The sequence below is a fragment of the Bufo gargarizans genome, chromosome 11, assembly GCF_014858855.1.
Source record: "Bufo gargarizans isolate SCDJY-AF-19 chromosome 11, ASM1485885v1, whole genome shotgun sequence".
Classification (NCBI taxonomy): domain Eukaryota; kingdom Metazoa; phylum Chordata; class Amphibia; order Anura; family Bufonidae; genus Bufo; species Bufo gargarizans.
Window position 1 is genome coordinate 36,953,940 of NC_058090.1, and position 19,674 is coordinate 36,973,613.

Sequence of the window (19,674 nt, forward strand, 5' to 3'; positions counted from 1 at the left end):
TGGAAGCCTGTGCTAGCATTTCTCCTGCGGTGTTGCTATCAGTGTGTGAAGAGTGGGAGAAGAGGGTTGCATTGACAATCCAACACAATGGGCAGCACATTGAACACATTTTATAAGTGGTCAGAAACTTGTAAATAACTCATGAAAGAATAAAGTTACGTTAAAACCAAGCACACCATTGTTTTTCTTGTGAAATTCCCAATAAGTTTGATGTGTCACATGACCCTCTTCCTATTGAAAAAACAAAAGTTGGATTCAAAATGGCCGACTTCAAAATGGCCGCCATGGTCACACCCATCTTGAAAAGTATCCCCCCTCACATATACTAATGTGCCACAGACAGGAAGTTAATATCACCAACCATTCCCATTTTATTAAGGTGTATCCATATAAATGGCCCACCCTGTATAATGACCATTTGGAAGATCAGGCATCATATATGACAGTTTGTATTCTGTAATTGGAGGGGTCCTAGGTAGGGATGAGCGAACTTGTGTTTTAAGTTCGGCGTACAAGGTTCGAGTTTGCGTTATCTAAGAATTCACTTAATTCACATAAGTTATGGTCCGTGGTAGCGGAATTCATAACAGAATTCTTTGATAAGCCGAACCTTGTATGCCGAACTTGAACACAAGTTCGTTCATCCCTAGTCCTATGGGCTATAAGTTGACATCATGTCACCCCCATATCATGAACATATAGAAGAAGCAGGTGGGGACAATGGATCCTACTTCCCTCCAGTGGAAATCTCATGATCACTTCTCTCCGATTTCTCAGGTTCGCAGGCTGAAGGGATTTGTGACAAGACGTCATGCGATTCTTTACTTCCTATTATCTGCTGCTGCAGATCATAGTATTTCTATGTGGAGCTCAGGTAGCGACATCTTGCCTGAAATGCTTCACCACCCCAGCGGACAGAGCCAGCATTTGTTACCATGCGGTCTCGCTGGACAAAATGGGGGCCGAAGAATGTCTCCAGAGGCTACACTGGGGCTTTGACCCCCTGAATAACATCTCGATAGGTAACGGCTTCATCTTCTATATAGTACATGTGTCCTCTCAGGATTGAGCTATTTCCCTGCCGACTAAAGCTTTACTTGTAGCTCATTAACAGTTGTCCGAGTAGGAAATCTCTTCTACATTCTATCCATCCAGATAGCCCCATCTCCATCATAGAGCGCTGTAGGAAATGTCCTAAATCTCATGTGTCTTCTCCTTACAGCCTTCAACCAGATACACAACATCAGAAAGTATCTCAAGACCTTTGAAAAAGAGGTCAAGAAAATTGAAAAACTATGTAAGTTCCTGAAATCTCAAGAATTTCCCCAATTTCTTTTGAGTCATAAATAGTAAATGTAAGTTTTCCCCCAAATTTTTTTTCCACCAGCTTGGGTAGAACAGTTTGACAAAAAGATGGCTGAATTTGTGAAAGGCGTGAAAGATCGTGTCGCAAGTAAGTGACTAAAGATCCTCATAAAGAGCCAGTATATATATATATATATATCACATCATCCATCCTTAACCATATTTGATTCCTTCCATTAGGTCATCCACCGGTGGAATGCAGACCTCCATGTGGTGAGTAATGTCATTAGATGGGTCAATTTGAGGAGTGGCCTCCATTACATACATGGTGGGGTCATCATTTACCTCAGACATTAGACCCCTCTCTCTATTTCTTTCCCTAGGGCTTCAAAAAGCTGCCCGAACCTTCTCATGCAGCCGCTGTGCTGAGGAGGACTGCAACATCCCGGTGACCTGTCCCCGTAAGATCATTTCTACCATTAGTTTGGGAACCTCTTATGAATCTGTTAGCTCATTGCTGCATGTCATTGACCGTGGTTTCCCATTTCAGTTAAGGACATCAAGGTGGAAGAGCTGGAAGAGACCAGAATCTGGTGCACGGCGTCCTTTATCCTTCCCGATCATCCGAAGGTTGTTTGGAAGTACGCCAAAAACGTAAGTCGCATATACCATTCTATTACAGTGCAAATTTATACTGCCATTTATACTCCACATAGGACACATGTCTCATACGATGTCATCAATGTTTTCACTTTCAGATCAAAAAAACGGATTTGAGTAACTTTAAAGACTTCTACATTGGGGATGACCTGGATGTACACATCAAGCCAACCAGAGTCAGCCATAAAGGAACTTATGCCTGTGAGATAATGGATGAGGATGATGACATCATACTCCGAAGATTCTTTTATCTCGATGGTAAGACTTAGTTTTCTCTCTCGAATGTTCTCTTTTCTGGACCATTCGGATAAATATATATATATATATATATATATATACACGATAAGAAGCCCCTCCTGCCTCTGCTCTTACAGTAAAGAACTATTTCTGATAACTTCTCTGTCTTTCATTCAGCACTGCAGAAGACAACGTTCTCCTCATCACCTTATTTATTGTATTCTCTTCTGTTTTTCAGTGACGCAGACTAAATCCAAGGCAGTCGAGGAAATAGAAGCTGAATTCCATCGAGCTCTGGCAGAAAAACTACCTACCCAGGAGGAAGAGGAGGAGAGGATTGAACATGGTCCCTCCACAAAAGACATCATCCTCACCTTCCTCCAGAGCCATGTCAGCTATGCCATCTACGCTGCTGTCTGCTGTCTAATTGTCACCGTATTGGTCGGGTTCCTTTGGCGTCATGCCCTGAGTGTAGACTGGTCGAAAAAAACACCAGGACCAAGAACCAGCTTCCCACCAGAACACTACCTGCCAAAAAAATAAAAAACAAAAACACTATCCTTTACCCCAAATTTTTCCCATCCCTTCCCCTCCCAAAAAATAAAAAATACAATTAACCGTTACCCCAAACCTTTCCTATCCCTTAACAAAAAAAAAAAAAAATCCTGCAGAGGCACAGTGAGTAACCCTCAAGTCTGGACAAGACCCTTATCACTGGTCAAAGTGGTGCACCCTGAAAGGATCCAGAACCTGTTCAGGAAGCAGTAGAGGAGGCCACCAACCCAACAATTCCAACCTGCAGCAAAGCCAACACTGCAGAGGCACAGTGGGAACCTCTTAAACCTTGGGTCAATATGATGCACCCTGAAAAGACCCCAAGATGTTCAGGATAAAGAGGACACCATCAAATCACCTCTAACTTGTGCTATAACATCTTGCTGGATTGTTACGAAAAAAAAAATGTATACAGTACAGACCAAAAGTTTGGACACACCTTCTCATTCAAAGAGTTTTCTTTATTTTCATGACTATGAAAATTATAGATTCACACTGAAGGCATCAAAACTATGAATTAACACATGTGGAATTATATACATAACAAAAAAGTGTGAAACAACTGAAAATATGTCATATTTTAGGTTCTTCAAAGTAGCCACCTTTTGCTTTGATTACTGCTTTGCACCAGAGGTGACTCTTGGTCTTCCTTTCCTGGGGCGGTCCGCATGTGAGCCAGTTTCTTTGTAGCGCTTGATGGTTTTTGTGACTGCACTTGGGGACACTTTCAAAGTTTTCCCAATTTTTTCGGACTGACTGACCTTAATTTCTTAAAGTAATGATGGCCCCTCGTTTTTCTTTACTTAGCTGCTTTTTTCTTGCCATAATATAAATTCTAACAGTCTATTCAGTAGGACTATCAGCTGTGTATCCACCTGACTTCTCCACAACGCAACTGATGGTCCCAACCCCATTTATAAGGCAAGACATCCCACTTAATAAACCTGACAGGGCACACCTGTGAAGTGAAAACCATTTCAGGTGACTACCTCTTGAAGCTCATCAAGAGAATACCAAGAGTGTGCAAAGCAGTAATCAAAGCAAAAGGTGGCTACTTTGAAGAACCTAGAATATGACATATTTTCAGTTGTTTCACACTTTTTTGTTATGTATATAATTCCACATGTGTTAATTCATAGTTTTGATGCCTTCAGTGTCAATCTACAATTTTCATAGTCATGAAAATAAAGAAAACTCTTTGAATGAGAAGGTGTGTCCAAACTTTTGGTCTGTACTGTATATATATATATATAAAAAATATATATATTTCATTGAGTTTTGGGGGGAATTATTATCCAAAAGGTATAAATCTTCTACACAGTGTGAGTGTGGTTGGGATAAGGGGCTTAGATGGGGAATGACTGTCAGGAGGAAATGCAAAAGAAAAGCAAACAAAAAACCAAAAAAAAAAAAATTGTGTTAGGCTACTTTCACACCTGCGTTAGGTGCGGCTCCGTCTGGTATCTGCACAGACGGATCCGCACCTATAATGCAAGCGCTTGTATCCGTTCAGAACGGATTCGTTTGCATCACCATGAACAAAAAAAAAAAAAAAAAAAAAAAAAAAAAATTGTACATGATAATGCAAACGGATCCGTTTTGACTACACTGAAAGTCAATGGGAGGCGGATCAGTTTTCAATTGCACCATATTGTGTCAGTGAAAACGGATCCGTCCCCATTGACTTACATTGTAAGTCAGGACTAGAGATGAGCGAACTTCTGTTTTAAGTTCGGCGTCTAAAGTTCGGGTTTGGATTAGCGGAGAATCCCGATCTGGAACCGGATATGGATTCCGACTTCCGTTGTGGTCCGTGGTAGCGGAATCAATAATGGCCGATTATTGATTCCGCTACCACGGACCACAACGGAAGTCGGAATCCATATCCGGTTCCAGATCGGGATTCTCCGCTAATCCAAACCCGAACTTTAGACGCCGAACTTAAAACAGAGGTTCGCTCATCTCTAGTCAGGACGGATCCGTTTGGCTCAATTTCATCAGACGGATATCAAAACTATTGTACGCCTCCAGAGCGGAATGGAGGCTGAACGGAGGTTAACTGATGCATTTTGAGCGGATCCTTATCCATTCAGAATGCATTGGGGCTGAACTGATCCGTTTTGGGCCGCTTGTGAGAGCCCTGAAACGGATCTCACAAGCGGACCCAAAAACACCAATGTGAAAGTAGCCTTAGATAAAAATGCCCTTCTCTGGAGAGAGCAGTCTGGTTTGGTCCCTTAAAATTAACAGCCATTTAGTAAAACATGGTACTACCACATATTTCAGGACTATGGAACAGCACAATTAAAACCAAAATCGTCGAAAGGAGTCCAAACCTTTTCTTCACCATAGCGATTCTAATGAAGGAAGCAGCACTCCAAATATCTTCAAGCAAAAATAGTGACTTTAAATCATTCAATGCTCAAGTGACTATTTAGTTGATGGAGCCAATCGCTTGTGCACTGGTTGAATAAAGTCATTATTTTTGTGTGAAGATATTTGTAGAGAGAACCAAAAGGTGAAACTTGTTGAGTCAGATAAAAAATGTATAACAGCCCCCCCACCAGGCATGGGTCATTTATAATGCTTGTGCTTTCTTATGCGATAGAAGGAACTTTGGGCCTCCTCCTTACTATAGGAATAGAAAAACAAAAATAAAGGCTTTGCCAGATCCGTCCCATCACCTTATAGGCATAGTAAATAAACAGATTACATTCCAGCTCACCATACGATCCCACTGCTCTGAACAGACCGGATGAGTCCTTGGTGCAAACACAGAAAAGAAGTTCCAGCATCCAGGGTTGTATATGTTGCCATTATCTTTATTTGTCTTCGGTTAAAATGCAGCTATACAGACATCAACTCCCTCCACTGCCCGGTTAACATGTTTCAATCTTAGCAGTTCTTACTCATAACCTCTTATTTTGAATCTTGACCCAGTAAGAACTTCGAAATGTGTTAACCGGGCGGTGGAGGGAGTTGATCAATTCTTCTAGGTACACTTGCAGTAGGGAGGCATTAGAGCGGAGATGGGAGTGGTATTGTGGTGAGGATGGGGGCGGTTGTAGTTCTCACTGTGGTGGTCCTACTCCAGTGCTCCTTGGGCCATGGAAGGGCGCACCCTTTCTTCCCCATAGGGAGCATCCTGGTGAGAAGCCTCCTGCTTAATGGTGGTTTGAGGTTCCCTTGGTGGTGAAAGATTATAAAAACAAGTCAGGGGTCCCTAGCCATGCCATGCAAGGTAATGCACAATTATGAAGCTGGCTCAGATTGCCACAAATGAACAGTTGTACTGGAAATGAAGGTAGTTCCCGGGTACACGCATTAGCAATGGTAGGCACAGTCTGTTTAGACTGCATCAATTAGTTCTCCCACAAGGCTGTGTATATGGTAGGTGGAAGAGGTAATATTAAGAACTTCTCCAAGTCCCTCCAATCAAGCCAAAAAGGTGTAAATTCTCTTTCTCCATCAATTAATAATTCTGCAATGCCCAGCTGTGGGTTTAGTCCTTTAACAGTTGGTCAGTGTGTCTCGAGTATGAAAGGGTGCCAGAAGCTACTAGCCTAACCAAATGCAGTGAAGTCCACATCCAAAATAGAGGACTTACTTTTACTGACTTTTTGTCCCTTGAAATGGCTGCTAAACCTTCTGTTACACCCAAATCTTCTCTCTCTGTGGCTGGAACTTTTTCAGGTCTGATGAGACTGTTGAATCTCAGTTTGCTGCTTCTCTTTGCTCCTTTCACACATTACACACTACTGCCCCCAACCAACAGAGAGGGCTGGGTCCAGCCCACACCCAGCAAATATATCCAAGTGGCTGAAACATTTAACCCGTTCTCCTCATATTCTTAGCCTTTGGGATACAAAGTGCATAAGGTACAATTTAATCATTTTAGCAGTGAACCACCAGGCCGTTATACACTTGCACACAGTTTTTTAAGGCACTTAGCAGGGAGGTTGCTCCAATGATCTTGGTGAACACTAACCATATATCTTCTGTGAATTAGGCTTGCCAAAATCCTTCTATCTCTTCATGTAATTCAAGACAGACTGGGTTATGTTTAGATCAGGACTCTGTGGGGGCCAGATCATTATTTCTAGGGCTCCTTGTTCTTCTTTACACTGCTGGAGAATACATTTTAAACTAGTAACACTTCCATTTATGAAAGTGTACTTACAGGTACTTTGCAGAATGTTTTGCGCACATGCCTAAAACTTTTGTGCCTTACTGTAAAAAACTGGAATATCTCTTCAAGGTGATAGCCCTGTGCTCCACCCGCACCACTGCCCCTACCTACTTGCACGATGCATCCTAAGAGATGGCCCACAACTGGATGATGGTCCCTTCTTAGCTACGTGCAGGGGCCTAAACCAAAATGGGAGCAGAGTAGTCAGACAGAAAAAGCTGAAAACAAGACAGGCAAAATGAGGACTGGATCAAGATTCAAAATAAAAGATATAAATACACAGCAGAGAGGAAAAAACATCACAAACAAAATCAGCACACAAAGTTAAAAACAAGCAGAGTCAAATACGTAATCAGAGGCAATGTCAAAGACACAGGCAAAGGTCAGTGAGCCAAATACACAACTAGCAAGGCTTAGGAAACCAATCACAGGCACCTGTAGCCAGCAACTGCCTGTTTAAATAACCATATTGCGACAATGCCATATTGTGGCTGGACTTGCTGTGGGAGTACAGACAAGTGTGTGACTAGTTATGTCCCCCAGTGTGCCCCATTAGAATAGTAATGTCCCTAAGTGTGTCCAATTAAAATAGTATTGTCCCCTAGTGTGTCCTGTCAGAATAGTTATGTCCTCCAGTGTGCCTCATTAAACTAGTGATCAACACCCCTAAAGGCCCAGACAACCGTAATAATGCGCACATCCAAAGAATGTAAAATCAATTATGTAATATTATTGGACCACATAAACAGACATTTTAAAAACTGTATACAATAAATCATGTGCTGGTGAAAAATAGAACCAGACACAAACATAGAGACCACCAAAATCCACTAATAAGGACACAGCATGTATAGTCCAGGATGAAATAAAGTGCAATACCATATTAGAAAAGAAAGCAACAATAATACATAAATGATAATGTAGCATCAAAAGCCATACAAGTACAGATACTGAAGAGAGAAATATAGCCACCATTTTATGTTGAATGACATGATTGAACAGCAACTGCTGCATACCGCTGCTCTGTTCCCTAAATGAGCAAGCAAAGACACCTCAGCGGAGCTACCATAAAAGGCCATAGAATGTGTGCATTAGTCAAACTGCAGCCGACTCTTAAAGTGGCAGAACGGCAAAGGCAAAATAGTCAGAGAAAGAGAGCCAACCCTCCTGCGATCCCTAGAGAGAGAAAGAAAGAGACGCATGGTGGGAGACCAAAGTCCATGGAGAGACCACGTACTGCAGTCAGCTAGTTTCCTGCCACTAGGCCAAAGCCTGCAGCAGCATATCCAAGCCAACGCATTGCAAGTCTGCACAGAGCATCGCAAGTCTGCACAGAGCATCGCATCACATCAAGAAAAGACATGTCTCCTTTAGGCCTCATGCACACGGCCGTGTTCCGCAGCCGAGAGCGGACCTCGTTAACCCGGCCGGGATTCCCGCTGACAGCATGAGCGCACAGCGTCATTGGTTGCTATGACGCCGTGCGCTTTATGCAGCCGCTGCTGTACAGTAATACACTATACGAGTGTATTACTGTACAGCAGCGGCTACATGAAGATCACGGCATCATAGCAACCAATGACGCCGTGCGCTCATGCTGTCAGCAGGAATCCCGGCCGGGTTTCCACGGTCCGCTCTCGGCCGCGGAACACGGCCGTGTGCATGAGGCCTTAAGGCTACTTTCACACTTGCGTTCGGGGTTCCGCTTGTGAGTTCCGTTTGAAGGCTCTCACAAGCGGCCCCGAACGGATCCGTACAGCCGCAATGCACTCTGAGTGGTTAAGGATCCGCTCAGAATGCATCAGTATGGCTCAGTTTCACCTCCGTTCCGCTCAGCAGGCGGACACCCAAACGCTGCTTGCAGAATTTTCGTGTCCGCCTGGCCGTGCGGAGCCAAAACTGATCCATCCAGACTTACAATGTAAGTCAATGGGGACGGATCCATTTGACGTTGACACAATATGGTGCAATTTCAAACGGATCCGTCCCCCATTGACTTTCAATGCAAAGTCAGGACGGATCCGTTTGACTAACAATTAGACTTAGATTTTTTTCTGAAATATAATGCAGACGGCTGCGTTCTGAACGGATACCATTGTTTGCATTATAGGAGCAGATCCGCCTGTGCAGATACCAGACGGATCCGCTCCGAACGCAAGTGTGAAAGTAGCCTTAGACAGACATTTGTTCCAGCAACCTTCAGATTGCAGTATCCTGCTCTTTAGATTAAGGTCAGAGCTTTCCTTTTATTACTTATCATTGCATATAGGCTTTGGCATACAGAGATATTTTTTGTGTTCAGAAATAAGAGACTTTAAAGTAAAAAAAGGATAGTTTGCAGTACACAGACTCTAAAGTATTTAAAAGTGAAAGTCATTTATTGCCTCCATCTATTGCTATTGCATTTAAAGTGAAAGTCATTTATTTATGCATTTGTCAGTATTGCATTTAAAGTAAAAAAAGGTCCTTTTTTTTAATTTATATTTATCTACCATTTTCTTCTTCTCATTAAAACAAGACAAAAGATAGGGGATAGACATTACAAATATACACCATCATGAATTACAAAGGTACACCAAAAAATGTTTTCCCCATCCAATTTACTTTTGCTTTGCAATAAATACAGAGACATAGAAAAAGAAAAACCTCCCATCCCCACCCCCACCCTCCCCTCCACCCTCTTGGTTGTCTTGGGAGTATCTTCGAGGCATTTCCTTTCCATAACCTCTTTTCAGGAACTTATATTCCTATATAAAAAGGTCCTTTAATATTCGTATTTATTGTTATAGCATTTAAAAGTAAAATGTCTGAGCCTAGTATTACCATGCCACTGTTAGAGGATACAAAGATAGATAGGGCAGAAGGTGAATAGCAAGAGAACCTGTCTGAGTAGTCTTGCCTCAAACAAATGAGCGAAGACGTTCATCACGTGCCAGAAAACCGACCCCAAAGATGCTGGAAAATTTGGAGCAAGAAGCAGCATTAAAAGGGAAAAAGTTCACCCGGATGTATGATAGATGGAAATCATATATTAAAGACATTCGTAGAAAGCTAGAGCAAGAGAGTATAAAAGGGAACTTGAGTGATATGGTAGAGACGGTAGAAGAATCTGAATCAGAGCTTATGGCAGCATATGTCAACCTGCGGTCGTTTACGACACCTTCCCAGAACATTGTAAGGAACATATACACGTACTGCAGTCACTAAAGACTTGGTAAAGCTCATGAGAGAACTATCATCTGCAGAAAACTATGATGAAGCTAAAGCAAGAAAGAGAATGAACAAGCTTTTTATGAGAGACTGTGCTAGGTCCTTAGGTGGAACCACGATTACAACTGGGACTTCCTTCGCTAGCAGAAGTGCCACCCCCATATCTGAGTCCTCAAGTACTTCAGCCAAAAGAAAGGAATTAGCTGAACAACTCGCTGCCAAGAGAGCAAAAATTTAGATGGCACAGCGCCAGCTGGTGGCTGAAAAGGAAGCTCAATTGAAAAGTCTGGAAAGGAAAAAAAGAAGTTAAGATCATAGAAGCCAGACTCAGAGTGCATGAAGAGGATATGAATCAGAGTAGGCATAGGTTCAAATCTGTACTAAGTGAAGAAGCAGACTCCTACTTTACTCCAGACACACAGGAGAATGAAAGGAAATCTCCAACACTTAGTGAGGAAATATGTCATTATCATTCCATCCCTGCACAGAAAGGCAAAGAGAGGCCTAGTCCAGTGTTACAAAAAGGGTGTGTGAATTTACTGTCTATCTCTACCGGAAAATATGAATAAGAGGACTCACCTAATTCAGAACTAAGTGAGAAAATAGAACCTGATGATTTAATCCCTAGATGTCACGGCAGCGGTTAGGAAAATGTTACAACTATTGTCCCAGCTAGACAACGGAGAACAGTCCTCGCTAAACTTCCCGTTCCGGAAGCTACTGTAATTTCAAGAGACGTACTGAAGTTCATAGAGTGAAAGACAAGTTATTTTACTTTAAGAGATATGTTGGTGGAGAAGCCAAGGAAGTTCTTGAAGGCAACTTCTATAGAAAAAAGACGAAGAAGCCTACAAGCAAGTTTGGGAAAAATTAAATGCAAGATATTGTCATCCATTGATGTTGAAAAAGAACGTCGGAAGAATGGATGATGCTTCACTTAGGACCCTATTCTATGAAGTAATGTCTATTGTTAACAGTTGTCCACTTACAGTTGATAAAATAAATGATCCAACAAGTTTGGACCCTTTAACTCCCAACCATCTACTTCACCTTAAGGGCTCATTCAGACGGCCTTATGCTGTCCGCAAAAATGCGGATCAGTTTTTTTGCGGATTAGAAGCTGCCCTAGTCACTTCTATCAGGCCTTTTCTTCCATTGCACGGCTCCGCAAAACAAATGAAACATGTCCTATACTTGTCAGTGAAAATCAGGACATGGCCCCATTAAAGTCTATGGGTTAGCAAAAAAACTGAATGCAATCTGTTTTTTTGCGGACAGCATATGGCTGATTACATACAGCCACCACCTGGCAAATTCACCAAAGAGAATTTATATGCCAAAAGGAAATGGCGAAGAGTTCAATATCTATCAGAACAGTTTTGGAATAGATGGAGAAAAGAATATTTAGCCAATCTTATGCTAAGAAGTAAATGGCAAACACCCAGAAGAAATGTCCAAGTTGGTGACAGTGAAAGAAGAAGCTTTACCTAGAAGTCAATGAAAATTGGCCAAAGTTCTAGAAGTTCAAAAGGATGAAGACAAACTAGTAAGAAGAGTGTTGTTACAAATAGGAGACTCAAAACGTGACAAAAAGGGGAAAACGTCTCACTACTCCACTCAAGTTGTAACGTCCTATACAGAAGTTAGTTGTTCTACTTGAGAGTGATAAAAGACACTTGGAAGTTGAGAACATGATGGAAAATTCCTCAAATTCATGTTTAAGTCCTACCACTGAGAACATTGAATTATAGGTAATTTTGGTGGGAGTGCAGCTGGCCAGCTAAGACCTATCCTAGGTTGCTAATACGGCTTATATATTTATACAGCTAGACCTGCCAATAACCTAATGCAGTTCCTATGTTTATATGTTAAAGACAAAAGCAGAGTTATTTACTGTGACTTCATGTTTTTGGATGTTATGTAACAATGTTATATATTGTGTTCACAGAAGCAGAAAAGATAATATGCCTTTAAGATTCAGTAAAATGAATGTAAGTTAAGCTCAATGACACAGCAGACACAACAAAAAGCATAGAGTTAAAGGGGACCTGTCATGTGGATATTTGATTATAATCTAACTAATTATATACAAATCATTAACTACTAAAATGTGCCTTAGATGTATTCACTTACTGGTGTGACAGATGGTTACCTCATAATATACACACAAAGATGCCACATGCCGCATGCTAATGAGCTGATTTGAGTCCAGCGTGATGTCAGTGAGTCCAGCGTTTTTTAAATTCAGAGCTATAGCCACTTCTCTGCCCACCTGCTGCTGATTCATATGGAAAATAACTGTCAATCAGCAGCAAGTGGGTGGGAAGAGTCAGGAGCTTATGAATATTCATGACTCATCATTATGAGCTGTAGCTTTTCAATACAAGATGTTAGCAGATTGACTGGGTCAATTAAAGAAAGTGACCCATCATTTTGCTAAGAGAATCAGTCACTTATTTATGTTGCCCTTAGTTAGGACACCATAAAACTGGTGACAGGTTCCCTTTAAACTGTTGTTACTGCCCAGGAGTCTTGGCCAATCACAACCAGCCTCACACTGCCCATGAGTCTTGGCCAATCACAGCCAGCCTCACACAGTTTGTGTTGGAAATCCCCAGCTAGAAATCATTACTCACCAGAGGAGAGGAGCTGAACAGACATTCACCCCACTAAGAGCTGTGTTTTATGCAAGCAAGAGGCCAAAATAGGTATTTAGAATATATATATATATATATATATATATATATATATATATATATATATATATATATACACACACACACACATACAGTACATACATAATGTTCCTATTGTTAATATAGTGATTAGAACGGTAAACTGAATTAGTTATGTGTTTACTTATAATTCCACCATACAGATACTGAAGAGAGAAATATATCCACTATTTTATGTTGAATGACAAGATTAAAACAGATAAACCACCATCTTATGCATGCCACCATGTTGTGAATCTTTATGCAACACGTGTTATGTACATGGACTATCTGCTGCGGAGGCGGCAGTGTTATATATGAAGTTGAAGTTAATAAAATAAGTTTTTTCAAGCATTTGGTGTGCTCTTTAAACCTACTGTTTCCATAGAACGGTGCTAGAAGAATTACAGAGATAGGGTCCGCATCCGAGCCAACATTTTTGCGGCTTGGATGCGGACCCATTAACTTCAATGGGGCCGAAAAAAATGCGGACAGCACTCCGTGTGCTGTCCGCATCAGTTGCTCCATTCCGTGGAGCCAATACAATGTGAAAGTGTCACTTGACTGGGGAACAGGGTAGGTCCCCTCCCCATCTGGGGCCAGTCGCAGTCTCACTCCTGCAATCACAATTGTTGAATCACTGATCAGCTTCTTAGCCAAGGTACTCCTCTATTAAATAGGTATTTGAAACTGGGTTTTGTAGACTAGACAGCCCCTTTAAGAGTCTTTCTTGACATCTGGCTAGTTGCTTAGGAATATGGTGGAAAGGAATATTTCAGCTGGGCTTTAACATATTCTTCCGGCAGCGTTGAGTGTCATGTATTGACACTCCGTGTACTCTGAATTTCATCTCATACAAATGAGAGTCTTATGATAAGCTTTTAATTGTATCAATAAAATGGAAGGTGAAAAGTTGAGAAATGTGAGGAATTTCTTAATTAGCTTTGATACATCTCTGCTGATTAAGATAAACGAAGCAGAACATTAAATCTTATGATCTAAGACAAGGGACAACATGCATTTAAATCAATCGCTTGCTATTCCCTTAGTCCTCTAGCTGTTCCTTTGGAACCCAATTACTCTCAATAATAATAATAATAATAATAATAATAATAATAATAATAATAAAAAGTAACTATTAGTAGTACAGTTGTAAAATAGATTATATTTGTAGTGTTCAGCTTATTTTATTTAACATCTAGAATTTGTCAATTAAAGAAATAGTTGCCTCCCATTGCAATCTTGCTGTTGAGACAGTCATTCCAGGGTATAGGTAAAGGCTGGGTGTCAGAGGGAGAACCATCAAGCCACCCGAATCTTTGCCCCAGTTACGGGACAATATTATAGCGTCATTTTGTGCACAGTTTTAATAGGACTATAATGGTCAGTGGGTGTGGAACCACTGAGTCAACCAACAGATTTGACTTTTGCTAAACTTAAGGGAGTTATCCTGGCAGTTCCTTCGTATTCATCCTTTAACCTCTATAAAGGGATCTGGACTTCAGTGCAGCAGAGCCATCAGGCTGCTCCTGCCTGGAATAGTCCCAGTGTGGTTGACAGATGACTCACAGGGGTCAGAGGCACTAGAATGGAGCACATATAAGCCAAAACTGTAGTCAGGGACATGCGAAGGTCAGGGCAGGCAGAGATTGTGCAAATCCGTAAAAAAGGCAGAGGTCAGAGCAGGTAGCAGAGGGTTGAAATGGTAATCAGGTACAATCAGGTCAAGAAGTGGAATATCAGAGTCAGGAAATGGGCAGAGGTCGGTACATAGTCAGACAAACAGAACAGTACACCTTCGCAAGGAACAAGCAAGCTAGACAACCTATTGCTAAGGCACCTCTCCCTAGGGAAAGGTGCTTTAAGTACATCCAGGTGTCCAACCATTGGATGGTGAAGATTGGTGTAACAGTGAGACCTTTTGAGACCTGGGAAACACATGCAGCTTACGGGGCAGAGGAAAAGGCCTAACAGCCAGGCACAGGTTGCAGCCTCCAGCTGGTGACAAAAACTCAGGGGGCTAACCCTACTACTGAATGGCAGAAGAGGGCCAGCAGCAGGGTGAGTGATGTGGCGCTCATGCGCACCCAGGAAGGCGGGATGGCAGCAGGGATAAAGCGCAGCGATGACAATGGCTCTCATTTAAGAGCATGCACACAGAGGGCGTGTTACTCCCTACTACAGTCGTGGCCAAAAGTTTTGAGAATTACATAAATATTGGAAATTGGAAAAGTTGCTGCTTAAGTTTTTATAATAGCAATTTGCATATACTCCAGAATGTTATGAAGAGTGATCAGATGAATTGCATAGTCCTTCTTTGCCATGAAAATTAACTTAATCCCTTTCCACTGCATTTCATTGCTGTCATTAAAGGACCTGCTGAGATCATTTCAGTAATCGTCTTGTTAACTCAGGTGAGAATGTTGACGAGCACAAGGCTGGAGATCATTATGTCAGGCTGATTGGGTTCAAATGGCAGACTTGACCTGTTAAAAGGAGGGTGATGCTTGAAATCATTGTTCTTCCATTGTTAACCATGGTGACCTGCAAAGAAACGCGTGCAGCCATCATTGCGTTGCATAAAAATGGCTTCACAGGCAAGGATATTGTGGCTACTAAGATTGCACCTCAATCAACAATTTATAGGATCATCAAGAACTTCAAGGAAAGAGGTTCAATTCTTGTTAAGAAGGCTTCAGGGCATCCAAGAAAGTCCAGCAAGCGCCAGGATAGTCTCCTAAAGAGGATTCAGCTGCGGGATCGGAGTGCCACCAGTGCAGAGCTTGCTCAGGAATGGCAGCAGGCAGGTGTGAGCGCATCTGCACGCACAGTGAGGCGAAGACTTTTGGAAGAAGGCCTGGTGTCAAGAAGGGCAGCAAAGAAGCCACTTCTTTCCAAAAAAAACATCAGGGACAGATTGATCTTCTGCAGAAAATATGGTGAATAGACTGCTGAGGACTGGGGCAAAGTCATATTCTCAGATGAAGCCTCTTTCTGAATGTTTGGGGCATCAGGAAAAAGGCTTGTCCGGAGAAGAAAAGGTGAGCGCTACCATCAGTCCTGTGTCATGCCAACAGTAAAGCATCCCGAGACCATTCATGTGTTGGGTTGCTTCTCATCTAAGGGAGTGGGCTCACTCACAATTTTGCCCCAAAACACAGCCATGAATAAAGAATGGTACCAAAACACCCTCCAACAGCAACTTCTTCCAACAATCCAACAACAGTTTGGTGAAGAACAATGCATTTTCCAGCACGATGGAGCACCGTGCCATAAGGCAAAAGTGATAACTAAGTGGCTCGGGGACCAAAACGTTGACATTTTGGGTCCATGGCCTGGAAACTCCCCAGATCTTAATCCCATTGAGAACTTGTGGTCAATCCTCAAGAGGCGGGTGGACAAACAAAAACCCACTAATTCTGACAAACTCCAAGAAGTGATTATGAAAGAATGGGTTGCTATCAGTCAGGAATTGGCCCAGAAGTTGATTGAGAGCATGCCCAGTCGAATTGCAGAGGTCCTGAAAAAGAAGGCCCAACACTGCAAATACTGACTCTTTGCATAAATGTCATGTAATTGTCGATAAAAGCCTTTGAAACGTATGAAGTGCGTGTAATTATATTTCACTACATCACAGAAACAACTGAAACAAAGATCTAAAAGCAGTTTAGCTGAAAACTTTGTGAAAACTAATATTTGTGTCATTCTCAAAACTTTTGGCCACGACTGTACTCTGTGCACTGCCCGACAGGCTCCATACACACTGCTTTGCCAATTGCATGTCTTAAATGAACATTATAAGGCAAGGGTTACACGTAGACTTTTTGTCACACTACAAAAAAATTGCCGTGAAGTCGCTGTCTAGCGGAAATGCATGCAGTAGCTTGAAAACCACTTCCAAATCAGTGCAGTGGGGGATAAGTACTAGATCAGTGGGGGTCCTACCACTGGGACCCCCATCGTTCACGAGAATAGGGTCCCAGTAATTTCTGCAGGCTGCACATTGCCTCTCCATTCATTTCTATGGGAGTTCCAGAAGTTGAGTACTCGGCTATCTCCCTTAGAAATGAATGGAGCAGCAGGGCGCATGCCCAACCGACTGCTCCGTTAATTTCAGGGGGGCTGCAGGGGGTACTGGGATGATGTGTTGGGATCCCAGGGGTAAGACTCCCACCATTCTAATAGTTATCCCCTATCCTGTGGATAGGGGATAACTTCTAACAACCAGAATACCCCTTTAACTCTTCAGCATAAAGTTAATTCTTTAGCGGTAATCCCTTATTACGTTAACCCTTTTGCAGTGATCGTCTGGGTCACTGCACCTGTACAAGACCCAAGTCCTGTAAGAATTCAATTTTTAAGTTAAATTCCTAGTGAAATGTCAGAAAATAGCACAGGCAGGGGCCACTGAGATCCCCACCGACTCTGAAAACCAAGGGACTACGGTTCTGTATATGATCCAAACCCTTTTTTGCTACCAACAGTGAACCTAACCCTTTGTTTAAAGAAGGGATACAACAAGTAAGGCTCATAAGCCCCTAAGACAAAATGCAGACATGAAGAGGTTGTAGCGATATGGGTGACATGAGAGTGAAGAGGTCATGAGTGGAAGTGAAGTGGGAGATCATTGTATAAGTGCAGGGATCATACAGAAGAGGATTTAGAGAACAGATCAGCAATACAAGGAAGAGGGCTCTATCTATAAGGGCTCATTCACACGACCGTGCTGTGTTTTGCGGTCCGCAAATAGCGGATCCGCAAAACACGGATGCCGCCCGTGTGCCTTCCGCAATTTGCGGAACGGACAGCCCATTATAGAAATGTCTATTCTTGTCCGCAAAACAGACAAGAATAGTACATGATCTATAATTTTTGTGGGGCCGCAGAACTTCGCAACGGATGCGGACAGTACAAGGAGTGCTGTCCACATCTTTTGCGGCCCCATTGAAGTAAATAGGTCCGCACCCGAGCTGCAAAAAAATGCGCCTCGGATGCGTAACCAAACCACGGTCGTGTGAATGAGCCCTATTCAGCTATTTCTTTCTTAATTTTATTTCCATTTAAATGTAAATATTATACTCTAGTCCCATCCAGAGCTGCATTCAGAATTCTACAGGGAAAAGCAGTACATCATTAGGCTTGAGCAAATCATAGATCCGAATTCTATTCGCTCAAATACTTCGTTTTAATACTATATACGGAGATACCAGCCGGTACCAAAGCAGACTTTGGATTCCTAATTTGAACTGTTTTTAAAGATGTAGAAATGATTTCTGAATTCATTCACCGAAGTCTTGCACGTACTATGGGTGAAACAAAAATTTTTCTCGATGGAGGCAATACATTTTGATGCTGTAGGTAGAAATTTCTCCGTACAGTATTAAAACAAAGTGTTTGAGTGACTAGAATTCCGATCTATGATCCGAAGGTCGAGTTGCTCAACACTACTCCTTTTTGTAGGCTTACTACCCCATATAGCTTAAAAACAATTGCGGCTTACGCATATACATGACTCAAATAAAAAAATATAGGATTTAGGTGCCATTGGTCAGCCCAAACAACCCCTGTCACAGTTCTAATATTCTGGACCATGATCCAAATCAGCAAAGCACAGACTTAGGGTCCATTCACACATCCATGTGTGTTTTGCGGACCGCACATTGCCGGCACTAAGAGAATATGCCTGCCCCAAGGAAATGTATGGGTCCGCAATTCCGTTCTGCAAAATGCGGAATGGCATTGCGGATGTGTGAATGGAGCCTTACATTGTTAATACAGTTGAAAAAAAAAGACCTGGGTCCATCAAGTTCAACCAAGGGATAGGTGGGGATGTGAATTTTAGAAAACTGGAGCGAGACTCAGATTTCTACACATTTTCATAAGCATTAATGTTATTTAATTATAATAATTCATCTAAACCCTTTTTAAAACTGTCCACTGTTCCTGCTGTGACCATGTCCTGAGGAAGTCTATTCCGCAGATTCACAGCTCTTAGGCCTCCTGCACACGACCGTATAGATTTTTCAGTGTTTTGCGGTCCGTTTTTCACGGATCCGTTGTTCCGTCTTTTGTTTCCGTTGTGTTTCCGTTCCGTTTTTCCGTATGGCATATACAGTAATTACATAGAAAAAATTGGGCTGAGCATAAAATTTTCAATATATCGTTCCGCAAAAACGGAACGGATACGGAAAACATACGGATGCATTTCCGTATGTGTTCCGTTTTTTTTTTGGGAACCCGTTGACTCCAATGGAGCCATGGAACACGATTTGCGGGCAATAATAGGACATGTTCTATCTTTAACCGGAACCGAAATACGGAAACGGAATGCATACGGAGTACATTCCGTTTTTTTGCGGAACCATTGAAATTAATGGTTCCATATACGGACCGTATATGGAACGCAAAAAACGGCCAGTAAACGGGAAAAAAAAAGCGGTCGTGTGCAGGAGGCCTTACAGTGAAGATCCCTTGATGACTCTGGAGACTGAACTTTTTCTTCTCCAGGCGGAGTCAGTGCTCCTTGTCTTTTGAGTTGGATTTTACATGAAACAGCTTTTCGCCATAGTGTTGTTCAGTACATTTATATATTTGTATAGGTTAATCATGTCCCCCCTTAGATGTCTCTTCCCAAGACTAAATCAATTGAATTATTTTAATCTTTACTCATAACTAAGACCCTCCATACCCCTTATCAGTTTAGTCGCTCACCTCTGTACTTTTTCCAGCTGCAGTGCATCCTTTCTATGGACTGGTGCCCAAAACTGAACTGCATATTCCAGACGAGGCCGCACCAATACTACC

At 42.1% G+C, this 19,674-nt stretch overlaps 1 protein-coding gene across 1 annotated transcript; it reads left to right on the plus strand.

Moving 5' to 3' along the window:
* The first annotated feature begins 804 nt into the window (after positions 1-804).
* LOC122921273 (sperm acrosome membrane-associated protein 6-like) lies at positions 805-2,745 on the plus strand. The gene is made up of 8 exons (XM_044271251.1): positions 805-1,022; positions 1,223-1,297; positions 1,388-1,453; positions 1,546-1,578; positions 1,689-1,766; positions 1,856-1,959; positions 2,064-2,223; positions 2,441-2,745. The coding sequence occupies exons 1-8, from the start codon at positions 812-814 to the stop codon at positions 2,743-2,745; spliced, it is 1,032 nt and encodes a 343-aa protein (XP_044127186.1). The 5' UTR covers positions 805-811.
* Positions 2,746-19,674: the final 16,929 nt, after the last annotated feature.

Excerpts from the sequence above, each read along its gene's own strand:
- LOC122921273 (XM_044271251.1), top strand. The coding sequence starts at position 812 with ATGCGATTCTTTACTTCCTATTATCTGCTGCTGCAGATCATAGTATTT. Across the intron at positions 1,023-1,222 it reads CCTGAATAACATCTCGATAG|CCTTCAACCAGATACACAAC; the intron begins GTAACGGCTTCA and ends TTCTCCTTACAG. Across the intron at positions 1,960-2,063 it reads TTTGGAAGTACGCCAAAAAC|ATCAAAAAAACGGATTTGAG; the intron begins GTAAGTCGCATA and ends TTTCACTTTCAG.